The sequence below is a fragment of the Rhinoderma darwinii genome, chromosome 6, assembly GCF_050947455.1.
Source record: "Rhinoderma darwinii isolate aRhiDar2 chromosome 6, aRhiDar2.hap1, whole genome shotgun sequence".
Lineage (NCBI taxonomy): Eukaryota > Metazoa > Chordata > Amphibia > Anura > Rhinodermatidae > Rhinoderma > Rhinoderma darwinii.
Window position 1 is genome coordinate 4,992,673 of NC_134692.1, and position 18,772 is coordinate 5,011,444.

Below are 18,772 nucleotides of genomic sequence, written 5' to 3' on the forward strand. Positions count from 1 at the left end.
GGGGGAATCCCTCTGCAGTCAGCCCTGGGGTCCTAGAAAAGACCCCAGAGCTGTCTGATCAGATTGCCGGCTGTTAGGGCGCACAATGTGATATATTAGACAGGAGCGAATACTTTACAAGTGAAAAATAAAGTGGGAATAAAAAAAATAATGACTGTAAGCGCCTCGAAAAACGGCTGAAAATACAGAAGCTCAACGCCTCCAAACATCTGCCCATCGATATCCATTGAAAAAACGGCGTTTCGTTCCAACGGGGCGTTTTTTTACACGTTTCATTGGGTCAATGGAAAAACGGCAGAAAAAACATTTGTGGTTTCAAAAACGGCTGAAAATCAGAGGCTTTCCCTTGAAAACAGCTCCGTATTTTACAGCCGTTTTTAGTTTAACGTGTGAACACAGCCTAATTGGATCCGTCAGGGTGTCTGTGATTTTAGCGGCCACAATAGCGCAACATGCAGCGCTATTGTATCCCGCAAACTCCGGTAATCGCTGCCGGATCTGTGACTGAGGCCCCTAACGGAGCCTCCGACGCAGATGTGAACAAAGCGTCAGGTATCTGCACGACCGTAATAACCTGAAGAACTCATTTAACAGGTTATTTAGCGTGAAACGGGATAAACGGCTTTTTTCCTATATTCCCACCTAAAAAAAACATTTTATAACTTGCACAGGAAGTTTTTTCTATCCCCAAACCGCGCAGAAAAAAAAAACAATTTCTCCAGCATAAAACGCGGCATCATACGGCCACGTGAATGAAAACATAAAACCGCTATGGCTGCTGAAAGGCAGAAAAGCAAAACCGGAAACATCTAGCTGGTCATTAAGGGGTTAAATGTAAAATGTAACTATTTTAGAATTATTTATTTTTACATTTTGATTTTTATATTTTATCTTTGTCATGACATCACTCACCACTAGGCGGCGCAGCTCCTGACAGGGGGCGGGTCTTCACTGACAGACAGCGGATAACCACATCTGGACTCCGCCCCCGGCAGGGCGGTCACATGGTGTGACGTCAGCCCCGGTCTGTAGAGGATCGCGGAGTTGAGCGCTGCTGCGGGGTCTTCTCCGGGGCCTGACGTGTTATCGCGGGATACGTGGACCTGGAGGTGAGTGATATCGTGATAACGCGTCTCTGCCTCAGTCACTGGTCAGTTATGTCGTGACGCTGCGCAGGGAAAGTCGCGATAACGCCAGCACTGCGAACTGTTATGTCCTGTCACTGAGTGACTGCGGATCTGTGTCGCGACATGGCTGTTATCAGGTTATAATGCATTATTACCTAGAAACCCCCAGTCTAGGATGGGGAAGGAATTACAGGGGTAGTTATCCAGCTTTCCCAGAGTCCTGAGCAGCAAGAAAGTCTCAACTTCCCCCAAACACTGAAGAACCTGTCAGAAGACCAGCAGCATTATATTATATTACACTCCAGCGGGTATGAGGTCACTGACTGCTCTGTCATATTATATTATACCCCCGTATTACACCCTCCTGTTATATTATACCCCCGTATTACACCCTCCTGTTATATTATACCCCCCGTATTACACCCTCCTGTTATATTATACCCCCGTATTACACCCTCCTGTTATATTATACCCCTGTATTACACCCTCCTGTTATATTATACCCCCGTATTACACCCTCCTGTTATATTATACCCCTGTATTACACCCTCCTGTTATATTATACCCCCGTATTACACCCTCCTGTTATATTATACCCCCGTATTACACCCTCCTGTTATATTATACCCCCGTATTACACCCTCCTGTTATATTATACCCCCGTATTACACCCTCCTGTTATATTATACCCCTGTATTACACCCTCCTGTTATATTATACCCCTGTATTACACCCTCCTGTTATCTTATACCCCTGTATTACACCCTCCTGTTATATTATACCCCCGTATTACACCCTCCTGTTATATTATACCCCTGTATTACACCCTCCTGTTATATTATACCCCGTATTACACCCTCCTGTTATATTATACCCCTGTATTACACCCTCCTGTTATATTATACCCCTGTATTACACCCTCCTGTTATATTATACCCCCGTATTACACCCTCCTGTTATCTTATACCCCTGTATTACACCCTCCTGTTATATTATACCCCCGTATTACACCCTCCTGTTATATTATACCCCTGTATTACACCCTCCTGTTATATTATACCCCTGTATTACACCCTCCTGTTATATTATACCCCCGTATTACACCACTCCTGTTATATTACACCCTCCTGTTATATTATACCCCCGTATTACACCCCTCCTGTTATATTATACCCCCGTATTACACCCTCCTGTTATCTTATACCCCTGTATTACACCCTCCTGTTATATTATACCCCCGTATTACACCACTCCTGTTATATTACACCCCCGTATTACACCCTCCTGTTATATTATACCCCTGTATTACACCCCTCCTGTTATATTATACCCCCTTATTACACCCCTCCTGTTATATTATACCCCCGTATTACACCCCTCCTGTTATATTATACCCCTGTATTACACCCCTCCTGTTATATTATACCCCTGTATTACACCGTCCTGTTATATTATACCCCCGTATTACACCCTCCTGTTATATTATACCCCTGTATTACACCCTCCTGTTATATTATACCCCTGTATTACACCCTCCTGTTATATTATACCCCTGTATTACACCCTCCTGTTATATTATACCCCCGTATTACACCCTCCTGTTATATTATACCCCCGTATTACACCCTCCTGTTATATTATACCCCCGTATTACACCCTCCTGTTATATTATACCCCCGTATTACACCCTCCTGTTATATTATACCCCCGTATTACACCCTCCTGTTATATTATACCCCTGTATTACACCCTCCTGTTATATTATACCCCCGTATTACACCCTCCTGTTATATTATACCCCCGTATTACACCCTCCTGTTATATTATACCCCCGTATTACACCCTCCTGTTATATTATACCCCTGTATTACACCCTCCTGTTATATTATACCCCTGTATTACACCGTCCTGTTATATTATACCCCCGTATTACACCCACTTATTTCACCCCTGGGTTACATTTTCTTAGGTTGGGAATTTTTATTACAGGCCGACAGGTTCGGGTGTCATGTGATTGGTGACTCCTGAGGGTCATTTAGATAAGGAGTGGTGTATAAAAGATACGGCGCAGTCGCTGCTTCTTATCTCGGGGCTTCGGTCACGTTATCGTTGTGAAATGCTCTGCAGGAGGGCGACTCCAGTGTGCGGAGAGAAACGTATTGTGTACCGGCTGCGTTATATAGAGCCCCCGGCATGCAATATAGGATCCCAGTGACGTGGCAATCGCTCAGTATAGAAGGGTCTGTGTCATCCCAACCAAAGAGGTTCTGCAGCAGCTGGGGTAGTTTGAATTCTTTGTTTACACAGGTAACAGACACTGGGGTATAAATCAGCAGTGTAGAGCTGCGCGCACCATCTCCTACTAACTGTGTGTCAGTCTTCACTGCGGTTCTAGCATTCCATTCACGAGCCAGGATGTTTGTCATTTGCATGTTTTGTTGTGTTCCTGCCATGGGGCTTCATATTTTGATGCGCTCTGGTATGTGGATTATCCTCCGCTGAACAGTTATTGCAGCGATGTGGCGCCTTCCCCCCGAGGACCGGTTTTGCGGGTTTCTGGGCTATTTGTTGGCTGAGTGTGATGACAGTCAGTCGTCCGGAATTGATGCGAATATTGATACTATCTCTCCAAGACTGTGATACACGAGACATTTATTTAAAGGGAAACTCCATCAGGATGACACGGAGTACCCCGCCAGCTCCCACCCCAATAAACACCCCACAGCCCCCTCCAAGTGACGACCCGGGATGTGGTGGAAGATGAGGTGTGTGAGGATCCCCTGCAATGCAGCAAACTGCCGAGAGGCATGAAGGACGGGAAGGAAGCGTCTCATGTGCTATTTGGATGACGGCCAATATGGCCATCGATGCAGCTTGTGCAGGGAGTGGTGACATTCAGCTTTCCCAGATTCCTGAATGGCAACCTGAGGGGAGCAGAGTATGTACCCATGTATAACCAGGGATATTGTCTCTTCAGAAGTTTTGGAAAGCTGAATGACAACACCCGTGGGAGCTGTAATGGCGGCCATATTCGTTGTCAGCCAAATTCCGGCTGATGTACCTCGGAGCAGCGCTCCAGCTGCAGCCCCCCCACCCGCAGCAGATGTGAGGCGTCCACCCATTTGACTGGCGTGGCGCCCACTCTGGAGCCTTTGCCAGTTTTCATACATACGGAGGGTTGTTATAATTCCCTGGGCAGTTTCTGTGCCATCTTGGCTCCTCACAGCCGTCTCTGACATTGGCGCACAGAAGACGCGCGGCCCGGGCAGCGTCACCTGATTACGTTATAACGTCTGTGCGTTCTCTGCTCCAGGCTGTATCCGAGACCATGCCAGAGAAGCCGGCGAGTATGATCACCGAGAGCGCCGACCGTGCCTGGGAGCCGCTATCCCGCAGAGAGAAGGTGCCGTGTGACCGCTTCAAACATGCCGCGGTGGCGTGTAACGGCTTTGTGTACGTCCATGGCGGCCGGCAGGACACCGTCCTTGGTGATTTCTGGAGATACGGTATAGGTGAGCGACATTTTCATTGTTTGTTCTCCGGGTAACCCCAAGAGCTGACACTTCATGCCTTCACAGCCTATTACACCGCAAACGGATCCCCAGTGAATACAAGTCCCTGGGTCGTCCGCTTCTATTCAGCAGTTTTTTGGTTCTATCTGTATCTGGTAAAGCTGGGTGACAACCATGATAGACGCTATTCCAGGTCTCCGCGAAGGCCACCCAGCTTTCCCAGACTCCTGAACTTTAGATCTATGCAAATATCCACCTGTATTTGCAGATGTAATTGAGGAGTCCGAAATGTGGAGGTAAAACCCTGCAGGAGATGTAACGGCGGCGGCCATGTTTGTCACCCAGCTTTCCTAGAAACAGATCTGCAATCCTGTGAGTTAAACCTAAAGGCTGCACAGATATCGCCTGTCCTGCTGAACAGCCTGGAGTCTGGACTGATACAGTGTAACAGACTGGAAACAATTGTAGCAAACCCTCAGCTGTGAGAAGTGTTAGGTCAGAACAGGTTTTTTGCCTCTGGATTTGAACAAGGATGTTTTCATCCATTGACAGCAAGCAGAAATCTTGAAAATAGTGAGGAATTCACTTTTTTATGCTGCCCCTTTTTCTTTATATTAAACATCAAAAGTGGGTGTGGCTTAGCGGGAGGGGGCAGGGCCACCGTCACCCTGACACATTTCCTATAATGCCATAAATTGGCGCAGATTTCCGTTTGTGGCGCACGAACAGCCCAAGATGTCACAAATTGATTGGATGCGTGCGGCTCTTACTGAATGTCGCGTCTTACGCCAGCGGTCTACGTAAATCTGGGCCAAAGTCTGTTTCGAAACTCCCGACCGTCTCGCTTTACAACAATGAAGCTTTTAGTTTAGTAAAACCGGAAAATCCCTTTAGGGCGACTTCAGACGAATTTTTCAGTGACGGGTTTCATCGGGGAATGTGTTACTCGTAGACTTGGCGGTTTCTTGGCAATGACGATGGAGCTCAGTTTCATGGGTTGGAGGGCGGTGCACGTAGCGATTGTCTTTTCTGGCCACGTTGTCTGCAGGATATTACGCCTGGCGGTTCTCGGCAGATCTTGTTTGCGTTTCTTTGGCGTTCGCTCCCAGCTCTCGGTTTCCGTCTTCCGCTGGGACACGACGCCGGTTCTGTTTTACTTCTCATCTCGTCTTCGCTCTTGTTTCAGCTCTCGGCCGGTGGGAACAGCTTCCGAGCTGCCGACAAGCTCCAGATAAACTGGAAGGACACTCCATGGTGGCCCACGAGGTGACTGCGCATTTCTTCATCTGATAATCGCTCCTTGTGTTTTTTGTTGTATTTTATATTTTGTAACCATTTTCTTTCAATTCTGCTTAAACTGCTACACGCCGAACCCTTAAAGGAATTGTCCACTTAAGACATATTGATAGTAGCTGTCCAATTAGGGTAGCGGGAGGTAATAGAGGGAAGTTCCCAATTCACCTCCCCTCCCCCTCGATCAGCTAGGCGCATCCTTGTATTACATACCCACCGTACCGCAAACTGGACACTGATACTGCATATGGGCGCCAGGTTCTCCTGATGATTATGGTTTGACACCCTGCAATCCACTCATCACTGGGGGACCCTTTTAAAAAGGGGAAGTCCAGTTTACTCAGTAAACAGATCACATTACTGTGTTATGGGAAGGGGCGGGGCTGTGACAACCATCAGCGTTACTGAATACTAGAGCAGGGGCGGGGCTGTGACAACCATCAGCGGTACTGAATACTAGAGCAGGGGCGGGGCTGTGACAACCATAAGCGGTACTGAATACTAGAGCAGGGGCAGGGCCGTGACAACCATCAGCGTTACTGGATACTAGAGCAGGGGCGGGGCTGTGACAACCATCAGCGTTACTGGATAGTAGAGCAGGGGTGGGGCTGTGACAACCATCAGCGTTACCGGATAGTGGGGCGGGGCTGTGACAACCATCAGCGTTACCGGATAGTGGGGCGGGGCTGTGACTACAATCAGCGTTACATGCCGGTCTCCATAGATCATGAAATGTTGTAGACGAGGGTTCGTTCAGTTCTCAGGAATACATTGAGTTGCGTCGTCTGTGCGACTGTGGCAAATAATCTCGCTGCAAGTTTGTTACAACGTGAATCTGTCGCCTTCATTTCTGTAGAACGATACGACCCCTGTGGCTGTAGACTCATCCGTTCCGCTTCTTCTCTCTTCGCAGGGTGTGTTGTATGTCTTCGGGGGAATGGTGGACTTTGGGGCAAACCGAGAACATACCCCTCTCTGGATGTACTCCACAGGTAAGAGGCGGGAGGACAGGAGAAAACTATGTAGGATACAAGATCTTTTTTTTTTTTCCTCAAAGACACAGCATTTCTTTATTGGATCCCCCCCCCCCCCCCCCCCCTGAGGTTATTGTATAACATTACAACTATAGGAGGGAGGCACCTGACTACGTGCCCGTCCCTCCAGGAGATCTATAAGGGTTACCCAGTTCGCACATCGCACGGAGCTGCCCACGTCGTACATGTATTGTAGCACATTTGTATATTTAAAAAAGGTTCCTTTAAATCTTATTTAAAAAAAATAGATTTCTTTGAATTTGTTACATTTGTGTCTCCACTGATACATTGTCACGTCACTGCTGGCCCGCTGCACCAGCGTCACCTTCTTTGTGGTTTACTCCACTGATCTTGTTACTGGATAATAAATAAAATATGAGAGGAGTAGTAGTCCTGTATCCTGTTATCTCTCCCATCAGACACAAGAAGATGGTGTGAAGTCAAGACTCAGGATGGGCAGGTAAATATTACTGTATGTAGTGGTGGGGCCGCTCCTCGGGGGCGGGACAACACAGATTTAACGTTTTTCTGTCTATTACAGGAGAATAGACCCACGAACAGGAAAGGGCACAGCGCGGTCGTGTACCAGTCAGCCATGTTTGTCTACGGAGGCTACTTCGATATTGAGGGGACGGCGGAGGAATTCTGGGTGTTCTATTTCGGTAATCTTCATGGTGTGAACGTGTGTCTGCCTATAAAATCTGTCCCTGGAATTACTGATCCGATTGTAAATGTCTCTCCCGATATAACAATATAATATGGGTGGTTCTCGTCTCTCCCCCCTCGGCAGATACTCAGAAGTGGTCGCAACTTAGTCCTCACACGCGCGGCATAGGCCCGGGGCCGCGACATGGACACTCCTGTGTTACCCATAATACCGCTATGTTCCTGTTTGGTGGACTGAAGAATATGGCCGAACAAAACGACTTCTGGAGATTCGATTTCCAGAGACACAACTGGTCAATAATCAAGAGGTACGTGCAATATTATAATTATACTATTCTCCATAGGGGGCAGTATTATAGTAGTTATATTCTTGTATATAGGGGCAGTATTATAGTAGTTATATTCTTGTATATAGGGGGCAGTATTATAGTAGTTATATTCTTGTATATAGGGGCAGTATTATAGTAGTTATATTCTTGTATATAGGGGCAGTATTATAGTAGTTATATTCTTGTATAGAGGGGGCAGTATTATAGTAGTTATATTCTTGTATATAGGGGGCAGTATTATAGTAGTTATATTCTTGTATATAGGAGCAGTATTATAGTAGTTATATTCTTGTATGTAGGGGACAGTATTATAGTAGTTATATTCTTCTACATAGGGGCAGTATTATAGTAGTTATATTCTTGTATATAGGTGCAGTATTATAGTAGTTATATTCTTGTATATAGGAGCAGTATTATAGTAGTGATATTCTTGTATATAGGGGGCAGTATTATAGTAGTTATATTCTTGTATATGGGGGGCCGTATTATAGTAGTTATATTCTTGTATATAGGGGCAGTATTATAGTAGTTATATTCTTGTATATAGGAGCAGTATTATAGTAGTTATATTCTTGTATATAGGGAGCAGTATTATAGTAGTTATGTTCTTGTATATAGGAGCAGTATTATAGTAGTTATGTTCTTGTATATAGGGACAGTATTATAGTAGTTATATTCTTGTATATAGGGACAGTATTATAGTAGTTATATTCTTGTATATAGGGGGCAGTATTATAGTGGTTATATTCTTGTATATAGGGGCAGTATTATAGTAGTTATATTCTTGTATATAGGGGCAGTATTATAGTAGTTATGTTCTTGTATATAGGGACAGTATTATAGTAGTTATATTCTTGTATATAGGGGCAGTATTATAGTAGTTATATTCTTGTATATTAGGCAGTATTATAGTAGTTATATTCTTGTATATAGGGGGCAGTATTATAGTAGTTATATTCTTGTATATAGGGGGCAGTATTATAGTAGTTATATTCTTGTATATAGTGAGCAGTATTATAGTAGTTATATTCTTGTATATAGGAGCAGTATTATAGTAGTTATATTCCTGTATATAGGAGCAGTATTATAGTAGTTATATTATTGTATATAGGGGCAGTATTATAGTAGTTATATTCCTGTATATAGGAGCAGTATTATAGTAGTTATATTCTTGTATATAGGGGCAGTATTATAGTAGTTATATTCTTGTATAGAGGGGGCAGTATTATAGTAGTTATATTCTTGTATAGAGGGGGCAGTATTATAGTAGTTATATTCTTGTATAGAGGGGGCCGTATTATAGTAGTTATATTCTTGTATATAGGGGGCAGTATTATAGTAGTTATATTCTTGTATATAGGAGCAGTATTATAGTAGTTATATTCTTGTATATAGGGGCAGTATTATAGTAGTTATATTCTTGTATATAGGGGGCAGTATTATAGTAGTTATATTCTTGTATATAGGGGGCAGTATTATAGTAGTTATATTCTTGTATATAGAGGCAGTATTATAGTAGTTATATTCTTGTATATAGGGGGCAGTATTATTGTAGTTATATTCTTGTATATAGTGGCAGTATTATAGTAGTTATATTCCTGTATATAGGAGGCAGTATTATAGTAGTTATATTCTTGTATATAGGAGCAGTATTATAGTAGTTATATTCTTGTATATAGGAGGCAGTATTATAGTAGTTATATTCTTGTATATAGGAGCAGTATTATAGTAGTTATATTCTTGTATATAGGAGCAGTATTATAGTAGTTATATTCTTGTATATAGGAGCAGTATTATAGTAGTTATATTCTTGTATATAGGGGGCAGTATTATAGTAGTTATATTCTTGTAGATAGAGGGCAGTATTATAGTAGTTATATTCTTGTAGATAGAGGGCAGTATTATAGTAGTTATAGTCTTGTATATAGGAGCAGTATTATAGCAGTTATATTCTTGTATATAGGAGCAGTATTATAGTAGTTATATTCTTGTATATAGGAGGCAGTATTATAGTAGTTATATTCTTGTATATAGGGGGCAGTATTATAGTAGCTATATTCTTGTATATAGGGAGCAGTATTATAGTAGTTATATTCTTGTATATAGGAGCAGTATTATAGTAGTTATATTCTTGTATATAGGGAGCAGTATTATAGTAGTTATATTCTTGTATATAGCGGGCAGTATTATAGTAGTTATATTCTTGTATATAGCGGGCAGTATTATAGTAGTTATATTCTTGTATATAGGGGCAGTATTATAGTAGTTATATTCTTGTATATAGGGGCAGTATTATAGTAGTTATATTCTTGTATATAGGGGCAGTATTATAGCAGTTATATTCTTGTATATAGGGGCAGTATTATAGCAGTTATATTCTTGTATATAGGAGCAGTATTATAGTAGTTATACTCTTGTATATAGGGGCAGTATTATAGTAGTTATATTCTTGTATATAGGGGCAGTATTATAGTAGTTATAGTCTTGTGTATATAGGCGCAGTATTATAGTAGTTATAGTCTTGTATATAGGGAGCAGTATTATAGTAGTTATATTCTTGTATATAGGAGCAGTATTATAGTAGTTATATTCTTGTATATAGGAGCAGTATTATAGTAGTTATATTCCTGTATATAGGGGCAGTATTATAGTAGTTATATTCCTGTATATAGGGGCAGTATTATAGTAGTTATATTCTTGTATATAGGAGCAGTATTATAGTAGTTATATTCTTGTATATAGGGGACAGTATTATAGTAGTTATATTCTTGTATATAGGGGACAGTATTATAGTAGTTATATTCTTGTATATAGGAGCAGTATTATAGTAGTTATATTCTTGTATATAGGAGCAGTATTATAGTAGTTATATTCTTGTATATAGAAGCAGTATTATAGTAGTTATATTCTTGTATATAGGAGCAGTATTATAGTAGTTATATTTTTGTATATAGGGAGCAGTATTATAGTAGTTATATTATTGTATATAGGTGCAGTATTATAGTAGTTATATTCTTGTATATAGGGGCAGTATTATAGTAGTTATATTCCTGTATATAGGGGCAGTATTATAGTAGTTATATTCTTGTACATAGGGGCAGTATTACAGTTGTTATATTCTTGTATATAGGGGCAGTATTACAGTTGTTATATTCTTGTATATAGGAGGCAGTATTATAATAGTTATATTCTTGTATATAGGGGCAGTATTATAGTAGTTATATTCCTGTATATAGGTGCAGTATTACAGTAGTTATATTCTTGTATATAGGTGCAGTATTACAGTAGTTATATTCTTGTATATAGGGGGCAGTATTATAGTAGTTATATTCTTGTATATTGGAGCAGTATTATAGTAGTTATATTCTTGTATATAGGGGCAGTATTATAGTCGCTATATTCTTGTATATAGGTGCAGTATTACAGTAGTTATATTCTTGTATATAGGAGGCAGTATTATAATAGTTATATTCTTGTATATAGGAGCAGTATTATAGTAGTTATATTCTTGTATATAGGGTGCAGTATTATAGTAGTTATATTCTTGTATATAGGGAGCAGTATTATAGTAGCTATATTCTTGTATATAGGGGCAGTATTACAGTAGTTATATTCTTGTATATAGGAGCAGTATTACAGTAGTTATATTCTTGTATATAGGGGGCAGTATTACAGTAGTTATATTCTTGTATATAGGGAGCAGTATTATAGTAGTTATATTCTTGTATATAGGAGCAGTATTATAGTAGTTATATTCTTGTATATAGGGAGCAGTATTATAGTAGTTATATTCTTGTATATAGGAGCAGTATTATAGTAGTTATATTCTTGTATATACGGGCAGTATTATAGTAGTTATATTCTTGTATATAGGAGCAGTATTATAGTAGTTATGTTCTTGTATATAGGGGGCAGTATTATAGTAGTTATATTCTTGTATATAGGGGGCAGTATTATAGTAGTTATATTCTTGTATATAGGAGGCAGTATTATAGTAGTTATATTCTTGTATATAGGAGCAGTATTATAGTAGTTATATTCTTGCATATAGGAGCAGTATTATAGTAGTTATATTCTTGTATATAGGAGCAGTATTATAGTAGTTATATTCTTGTATATAGGGGGCAGTATTATAGTAGTTATATTCTTGTAGATAGAGGGCAGTATTATAGTAGTTATATTCTTGTAGATAGAGGGCAGTATTATAGTAGTTATATTCTTGTATATAGGAGCAGTATTATAGTAGTTATATTCTTGTATATAGGGAGCAGTATTATAGTAGTTATATTCTTGTATATAGCGGGCAGTATTATAGTAGTTATATTCTTGTATATAGCGGGCAGTATTATAGTAGTTATATTCTTGTATATAGGGGCAGTATTATAGTAGTTATATTCTTGTATATAGGGGCAGTATTATAGCAGTTATATTCTTGTATATAGGGGCAGTATTATAGCAGTTATATTCTTGTATATAGGAGCAGTATTATAGTAGTTATACTCTTGTATATAGGGGCAGTATTATAGTAGTTATATTCTTGTATATAGGGGCAGTATTATAGTAGTTATAGTCTTGTGTATATAGGAGCAGTATTATAGTAGTTATAGTCTTGTGTATATAGGGAGCAGTATTATAGTAGTTATATTCTTGTATATAGGAGCAGTATTATAGTAGTTATATTCTTGTATATAGGAGCAGTATTATAGTAGTTATATTCTTGTATATAGGGGGCAGTATTATAGTAGTTATATTCCTGTATATAGGGGCAGTATTATAGTAGTTATATTCTTGTATATAGGAGCAGTATTATAGTAGTTATATTCTTGTATATAGGGGACAGTATTATAGTAGTTATATTCTTGTATATAGGGAACAGTATTATAGTAGTTATATTCTTGTATATAGGAGCAGTATTATAGTAGTTATATTCTTGTATATACGGGCAGTATTATAGTAGTTATATTCTTGTATATAGGAGCAGTATTATAGTAGTTATATTCTTGTATATAGGGGGCAGTATTATAGTAGTTATATTCTTGTATATAGGAGCAGTATTATAGTAGTTATATTCTTGTATATAGGAGCAGTATTATAGTAGTTATATTCTTGTATATAGGAGCAGTATAGTAGGTATATTCTTGTATATAGGGGGCAGTATTATAGTAGTTATATTCTTGTATATAGGGGGCAGTATTATAGTAGTTCTGTTCTTGTATATAGAGGGCAGTATTATAGTAGTTATGTTCTTGTATATAGGGGCAGTATTATAGTCGTTATATTCTTGTATATAGGGGGCAGTATTATAGTAGTTATATTCTTGTATATAGGAGCAGTATTATAGTAGTTCTATTCTTGTATATAGGGGGCAGTATTATAGTCGTTATATTCTTGTATATAGGGGGCAGTATTATAGTAGTTATATTCTTGTATATAGGGGGCAGTATTATAGTAGTTATATTCTTGTATATAGGAGCAGTATTATAGTAGTTATATTCTTGTATACAGGAGCAGTATTATAGTAGTTATATTCTTGTATATAGGGGCAGTATTATAGTAGTTATATTCTTGTATACAGGAGCAGTATTATAGTAGTTATATTCTTGTATATAGGGGCAGTATTAGGGCGGGTTCACACATAGCGGAATTTCACTTAAATTCCGCTGCGGACACTCCGCAGCGTTAATCCGCAGCGGAGCCGTTTCTACATTGACTTTCACTTTAATTTAGCAGTGTTCGTTTACACGATGCGTACAATTCCGCTGCGGAGCATAGGCTGCGGAGCGGAATTTGGTGTCCGCAGCATGCTCTGTCTGTTGCGGAGCAGTGGCGGACTCATGGCGGAATTTCTCCATTGACTTCAATGGAGATTCTAAGTTCCGCAATGAAGTCCGCAGCTGTCATGCACATGTTATGTGTGCTGCGGATACGTCTTGCTTTTTTAACTTGACATTTCTTCATTCTGGCTGGACCTATGTATTTCTAGGTCTACAGCCAGACTGAGGAAGTCAATGGGGCTCCCGTAATGACGGGAGCGTTGCTAGGAGACGTCTGTAAATAGTCACTGTCCAGGGTGCTGAAAGAGTTAAGCGATCGGCAGTAACTGTTTCTGCACCCGGGACAGTGACTACCGATCCCAATATACATGTATCTGTAAAAAAAAATGAAGTTCGTACTTACCGAGAACTCCCTGCGTCTGTCTCCAGTCCGGCCTCCCAGGATGACGTTTCAGTGTAAGTGACGGCTGCAGCCAATCACAGGCCAAGCACAGGCTGCAGCGGTCACATGGACTGGCGCGTCATCCAGGGAGGTCGGGCTGGATGCCGAAGGAGGGACGCGTCATAAAGACAACGGGCGGTAAGTATGAATTTCTTTTTACTATCACTAGGGAAAGTGCTGTCCCTTCTCTCTATCCTGCACTGATAGGGAGAAGGGAAGCACTTTTCCCGCAGTCCGCAGCAGCTAGTCCGCATCAATGTACTGCACATTTTGTGCAGATCCGCAGCCGTAATCCGCAACCCGGATTAGGTGCGGCATTGATGCGGACAGTTGCGGAGGAATTCCGCCATGTGTGGTCATGCCCTTATAGTAGTTATATTCTTGTATATAGGAGCAGTATTATAGTAGTTATATTCTTGTATATAGGAGCAGTATTATAGTAGTTATATTCTTGTATATAGGAGCAGTATTATAGTAGTTATATTCTTGTATATAGGAGCAGTATAGTAGGTATATTCTTGTATATAGGGGGCAGTATTATAGTAGTTATATTCTTGTATATAGGGGGCAGTATTATAGTAGTTATATTCTTGTATATAAGAGCAGTATTATAGTAGTTATATTCTTGTATATAGGAGCAGTATTATAGTAGTTCTATTCTTGTATATAGGGGCAGTATTATAGTAGTTATATTCTTGTATATAGGGGCAGTATTATAGTAGTTATATTCTTGTATATAGGGGCAGTATTATAGTAGTTATATTCTTGTATATAGGGGCAGTATTATAGTAGTTATATTCTTGTATATAGGAGCAGTATTATAGTAGTTATATTCTTATATATAAGAGCAGTATTATAGTAGTTATATTCTTGTATATAGGGGCAGTATTATAGTAGTTATATTCTTGTATATAGGAGCAGTATTACAGCAGTTATATTCTTGTATATAGGGGCAGTATTATAGTAGTTATATTCTTGTATATAGGGGCAGTATTATAGTAGTTATATTCTTGTACATAGGGGGCAGTATTATAGTAGTTATATTCTTGTATATAGGAGCAGTATTATAGTAGTTATAGTCTTATATATAGGGGCAGTATTATAGCAGTTATATTCTTGTATATAGGGGCAGTATTATAGTAGTTATATTCTTGTATATAGGAGCAGTATTATAGTAGTTATAGTCTTATATATAGGGGCAGTATTATAGTAGTTATATTCTTGTATATAGGGGCAGTATTATAGTACTTATATTCTTGTATATAGGGGCAGTATTATAGTAGTTATATTCTTGTATATAGGAGCAGTATTATAGTAGTTATATTCTTGTATATATGGGGCAGTATTATAGTAGTTATATTTGTATATAGGGGCAGTATTATAGTAGTTATATTCTTGTATATAGGGGCAGTATTATAGTAGTTATATTCTTGTATATAGGGGGCAGTATTATAGTAGTTATAGTCTTGTATATAGGGGGCAGTATTATAGTAGGTATATTCTTGTATATAGGGGCAGTATTATAGTAGTTATATTCTTGTATATAGGGGGCAGTATTATAGTAGTTATATTCTTGTATATATGGGGCAGTATTATAGTAGTTATATTTGTATATAGGGGGCAGTATTACATTAGATATATTTGTACATCTTTATCTGTTTCCTAACTTTTAATTTTATGTATAAAGCTTCGGCCCTCCAAAATCGGTTGGTCACGGGTCTGTGGTCCATCAGGGGTGTCTGTGGATCGTCGGAGGAGGTTTACCGTCTCGCACTCCTGCTCACAGTTTGTGGAAATATCACTTTTCCTCTCGCTCATGGAAGAAAGTCTCCAGAGTTAAGCAGAGCGTGGATTGTGCGAAGATGTATCACTGTGTGGTCGCGGTGGGCGGTCGCTCTACATCTGGCGCCGGGGATTCTTCGTTATGCAGCAGACACTTGGAGGCGCCTGGAAGTGACTCATCTACAGAAAAACTTTATTCCTTATTTACTTTGGGCTCCAGCAAAGTGGCTGCAATCTCCAACTCCGACCTCATAGAGATGAAAACGTTTAAGGAGCGTCCGCCGTCCCCCGCTCTCTGTTCTTGCTCGTTCTCCTCGGCCGCGGATGAGCAGCGACTGGTGACCGGTTACGAGAACGAGTCTTTCACGCTCCTGGAGGAGGAATATCGGCAGACTGCACTTTACTGCGGGGATCTGGCCGAGGAGCAGGGCATTATCTTGATGATCGGGGGGAAGCCGCTCTCCAGACGTTGTGAGATTTCCATTGGCCGGATTATGGTGGAGTAGCGCCAAATCATTGAGAAATCTCCTGTTTTCTGGATTATGTGTTACGTTGTGCAGCTGATTGCCATTACCCGCAGTGCTGGGGCGCAAGAGTCTGCGAGCGATGACCCCGTGGTGACAACAACACTACAGACCGTAGCAGCGCAGTGGCGCCACCTGTTGTTGTATTGCGCTGCACGTGTCCTGGAATATGAAGCGACATCAATCCTCTATATATGATTCAGGCCGATCACCAATGCTGCGTTCTCAGGTGCTATAGAGCTCTAAAAGAGACCCTACGCCTGCCATCTATTTGCTATCAGGTGATCTGTTGCTCCCTGTTATCAGCCATTTCACATTGACTGTATTGTTCATTAATGTGATGAGTGACCGTTCTAAAATCCTCTTATAATGCTGCTGTTCTAATATAGGAGAAGGACTTTAGGGTTACTGGCCCTTTAAATCGAAGTGTGACGGCCATAGGTATAGAAGCAGGAACCGTCCTCCAGGTCCCTGTTCTTCTTGGATATCTCTAGATGGACTCTGCAGTTTATTAATAACCGGTGAAGTGCGAGCCGACTGTGCTGAGCTAAAATAAGATGGTCCCAGGACGCGGCTGCAGCCATCAGTGGCCAAAGTCTGACGTTAACACTTGTTCTCCAGCTAGTCCTGGTGCTCATCTAAAACCACCCCTGACCATGTGCCTATGAGAAGAGGGGGTCCAGAGAAGGGGGACTCCTCTGACGGCTATGGGGGGGGGGGGGTGTTTCTGTGTCGGTGCCTCCCATTCTAGCGGATACATGTATTTGTACGGCTGCCGTGTTGTCTCCTGCGGCGCCCGTTACGGGGCAGTGAGTGGATAAACTCCCCGGTGATCACTGCGCTGCCTTTCTTATAAAGAGGGTGGTCTTGGAATGAGAACGCCCCTTTAAATGCACTTGTGATTACTCCTTTTTGTTTTTTCCTTAAAGCGGCGGCTCCCGGCTATGATCCTACAGCTGCGTCGATAGGAAATCACGATGCAGCGCCAAATCTACAAACCGCAATCTACGTTTCTACCTGCAGCAAAAAACTAACGCTAAACTGGCACTGGATCTGAAAGAGAAGGGTCCACGGACCTTACAGCAATGGACCTGCGAGGACCCTTAGTGCCGACTATTGTCTTCCATGTTTATGTGCCAAATATAATGTCGCCGTGTTAGGTAAGGAACAGCCCGGCGCCCGCAGGAGGGGTCAGGGTGGGGGCATTTCCATTAAGACTAAGCACAGCCAAAAGTCTACGGGAAGCAGGTGAACGTTACTGTCTGGATGGAACGAGCACCGGATCGTTATTATTATGTCTAATGTGACTAAAGGAGCGAGTAAAACAAAGTTTAAAAAAAAGTCTGATATTTATGTTGGGACTTTCTCTTTCTGGACTATCTCCTTTTCCTTTAAGGTCATGTGGAGTTAATAGAGGGGACCCCTGGTCTGCTCAGCACCCCCTTATTATCCAGAGCAGAGCGGTGACCACTTGCATTACACAGATGATTCATCAGTGGCCGCCGTGTAACGCTTCTCAGGCACTGTAGAGAAAATCAGTACAGGCCGAGCGGGCGGTCACAACATGGGAGGTCTCTGTCACTGGGGTGAGCAGGAAGACAAGAGCCCAAAGACTGCGCGTGATGTATACGATGTACTTCTGTATTGTGACCGTCACGTATCGCACATCTCTATGTATTCCTGCGAGCTGCGACTTGTGTAGTTTGTCATGTAAAACTTTTTCTCGGAATGCAGCCTGCAGTGTAAAGAATGGGGGTTTTACCTACTAGTTGTCATGGCTACAGTTCTGCTGTAATTGTTACTCATGTGAGTTTAGTAAGTGCACTGATAACAGAAACAATGTATTTGTTGATCTAGTATAGAAGATACATTGTAGTTATGTGGATACAGACTGGACATCACCATGGCAACCAGTCTAACACCCCCAATGTTTACACTGCCGGCTGCATGCAGAGGGCTGGAAACCAGTGTAATATGGCGAAAACAAATACTTCTAGGATTGGGGGGGGGTGTTCTGTTGCGGGGGGGGGGGGGGTGAGAGACCCTTCATTAAAGCTAATTTATGACGTGGAAATTAGGCTGTGACTATTAGCAGATTTATGTGCCATTCAGGATCTGTGGAAAGCTGGGTGACCACTCCTAGAGTCACGCTTAGTGTTTACCCCATACCTGCATATCCCCCCCCCTCCCCCCATAGAGAATCACTGACTGGACCGTTCTATAGAATTCACCACCGGCCCCGGATGAGTCACGCAGGATGTGAATTATGGCGCTATTTCATTCATATTC

General features: G+C 41.1%; 1 protein-coding gene across 1 annotated transcript; it reads left to right on the plus strand.

Annotated features, from left to right (window-relative positions):
• Positions 1–960: 960 nt before the first annotated feature.
• On the plus strand, positions 961–18,484 carry LOC142656153 (host cell factor 2-like). The gene is made up of 8 exons (XM_075831046.1): positions 961–1,109; positions 4,441–4,639; positions 5,826–5,905; positions 6,846–6,924; positions 7,386–7,426; positions 7,508–7,628; positions 7,757–7,940; positions 15,865–18,484. Exons 2-8 carry the CDS (start codon positions 4,456–4,458, stop codon positions 16,463–16,465), a joined length of 1,290 nt encoding a protein of 429 aa, XP_075687161.1. The 5' UTR covers positions 961–1,109; positions 4,441–4,455; the 3' UTR covers positions 16,466–18,484.
• Positions 18,485–18,772: the final 288 nt, after the last annotated feature.

Coding starts and splice junctions, on each gene's coding strand:
- LOC142656153 (XM_075831046.1), top strand. CDS start 4,456: ATGCCAGAGAAGCCGGCGAGTATGATCACCGAGAGCGCCGACCGTGCC. Junction 4,640..5,825: donor TTTCTGGAGATACGGTATAG/GTGAGCGACATT, acceptor CTCTTGTTTCAG/CTCTCGGCCGGTGGGAACAG. Junction 5,906..6,845: donor ACTCCATGGTGGCCCACGAG/GTGACTGCGCAT, acceptor CTCTCTTCGCAG/GGTGTGTTGTATGTCTTCGG.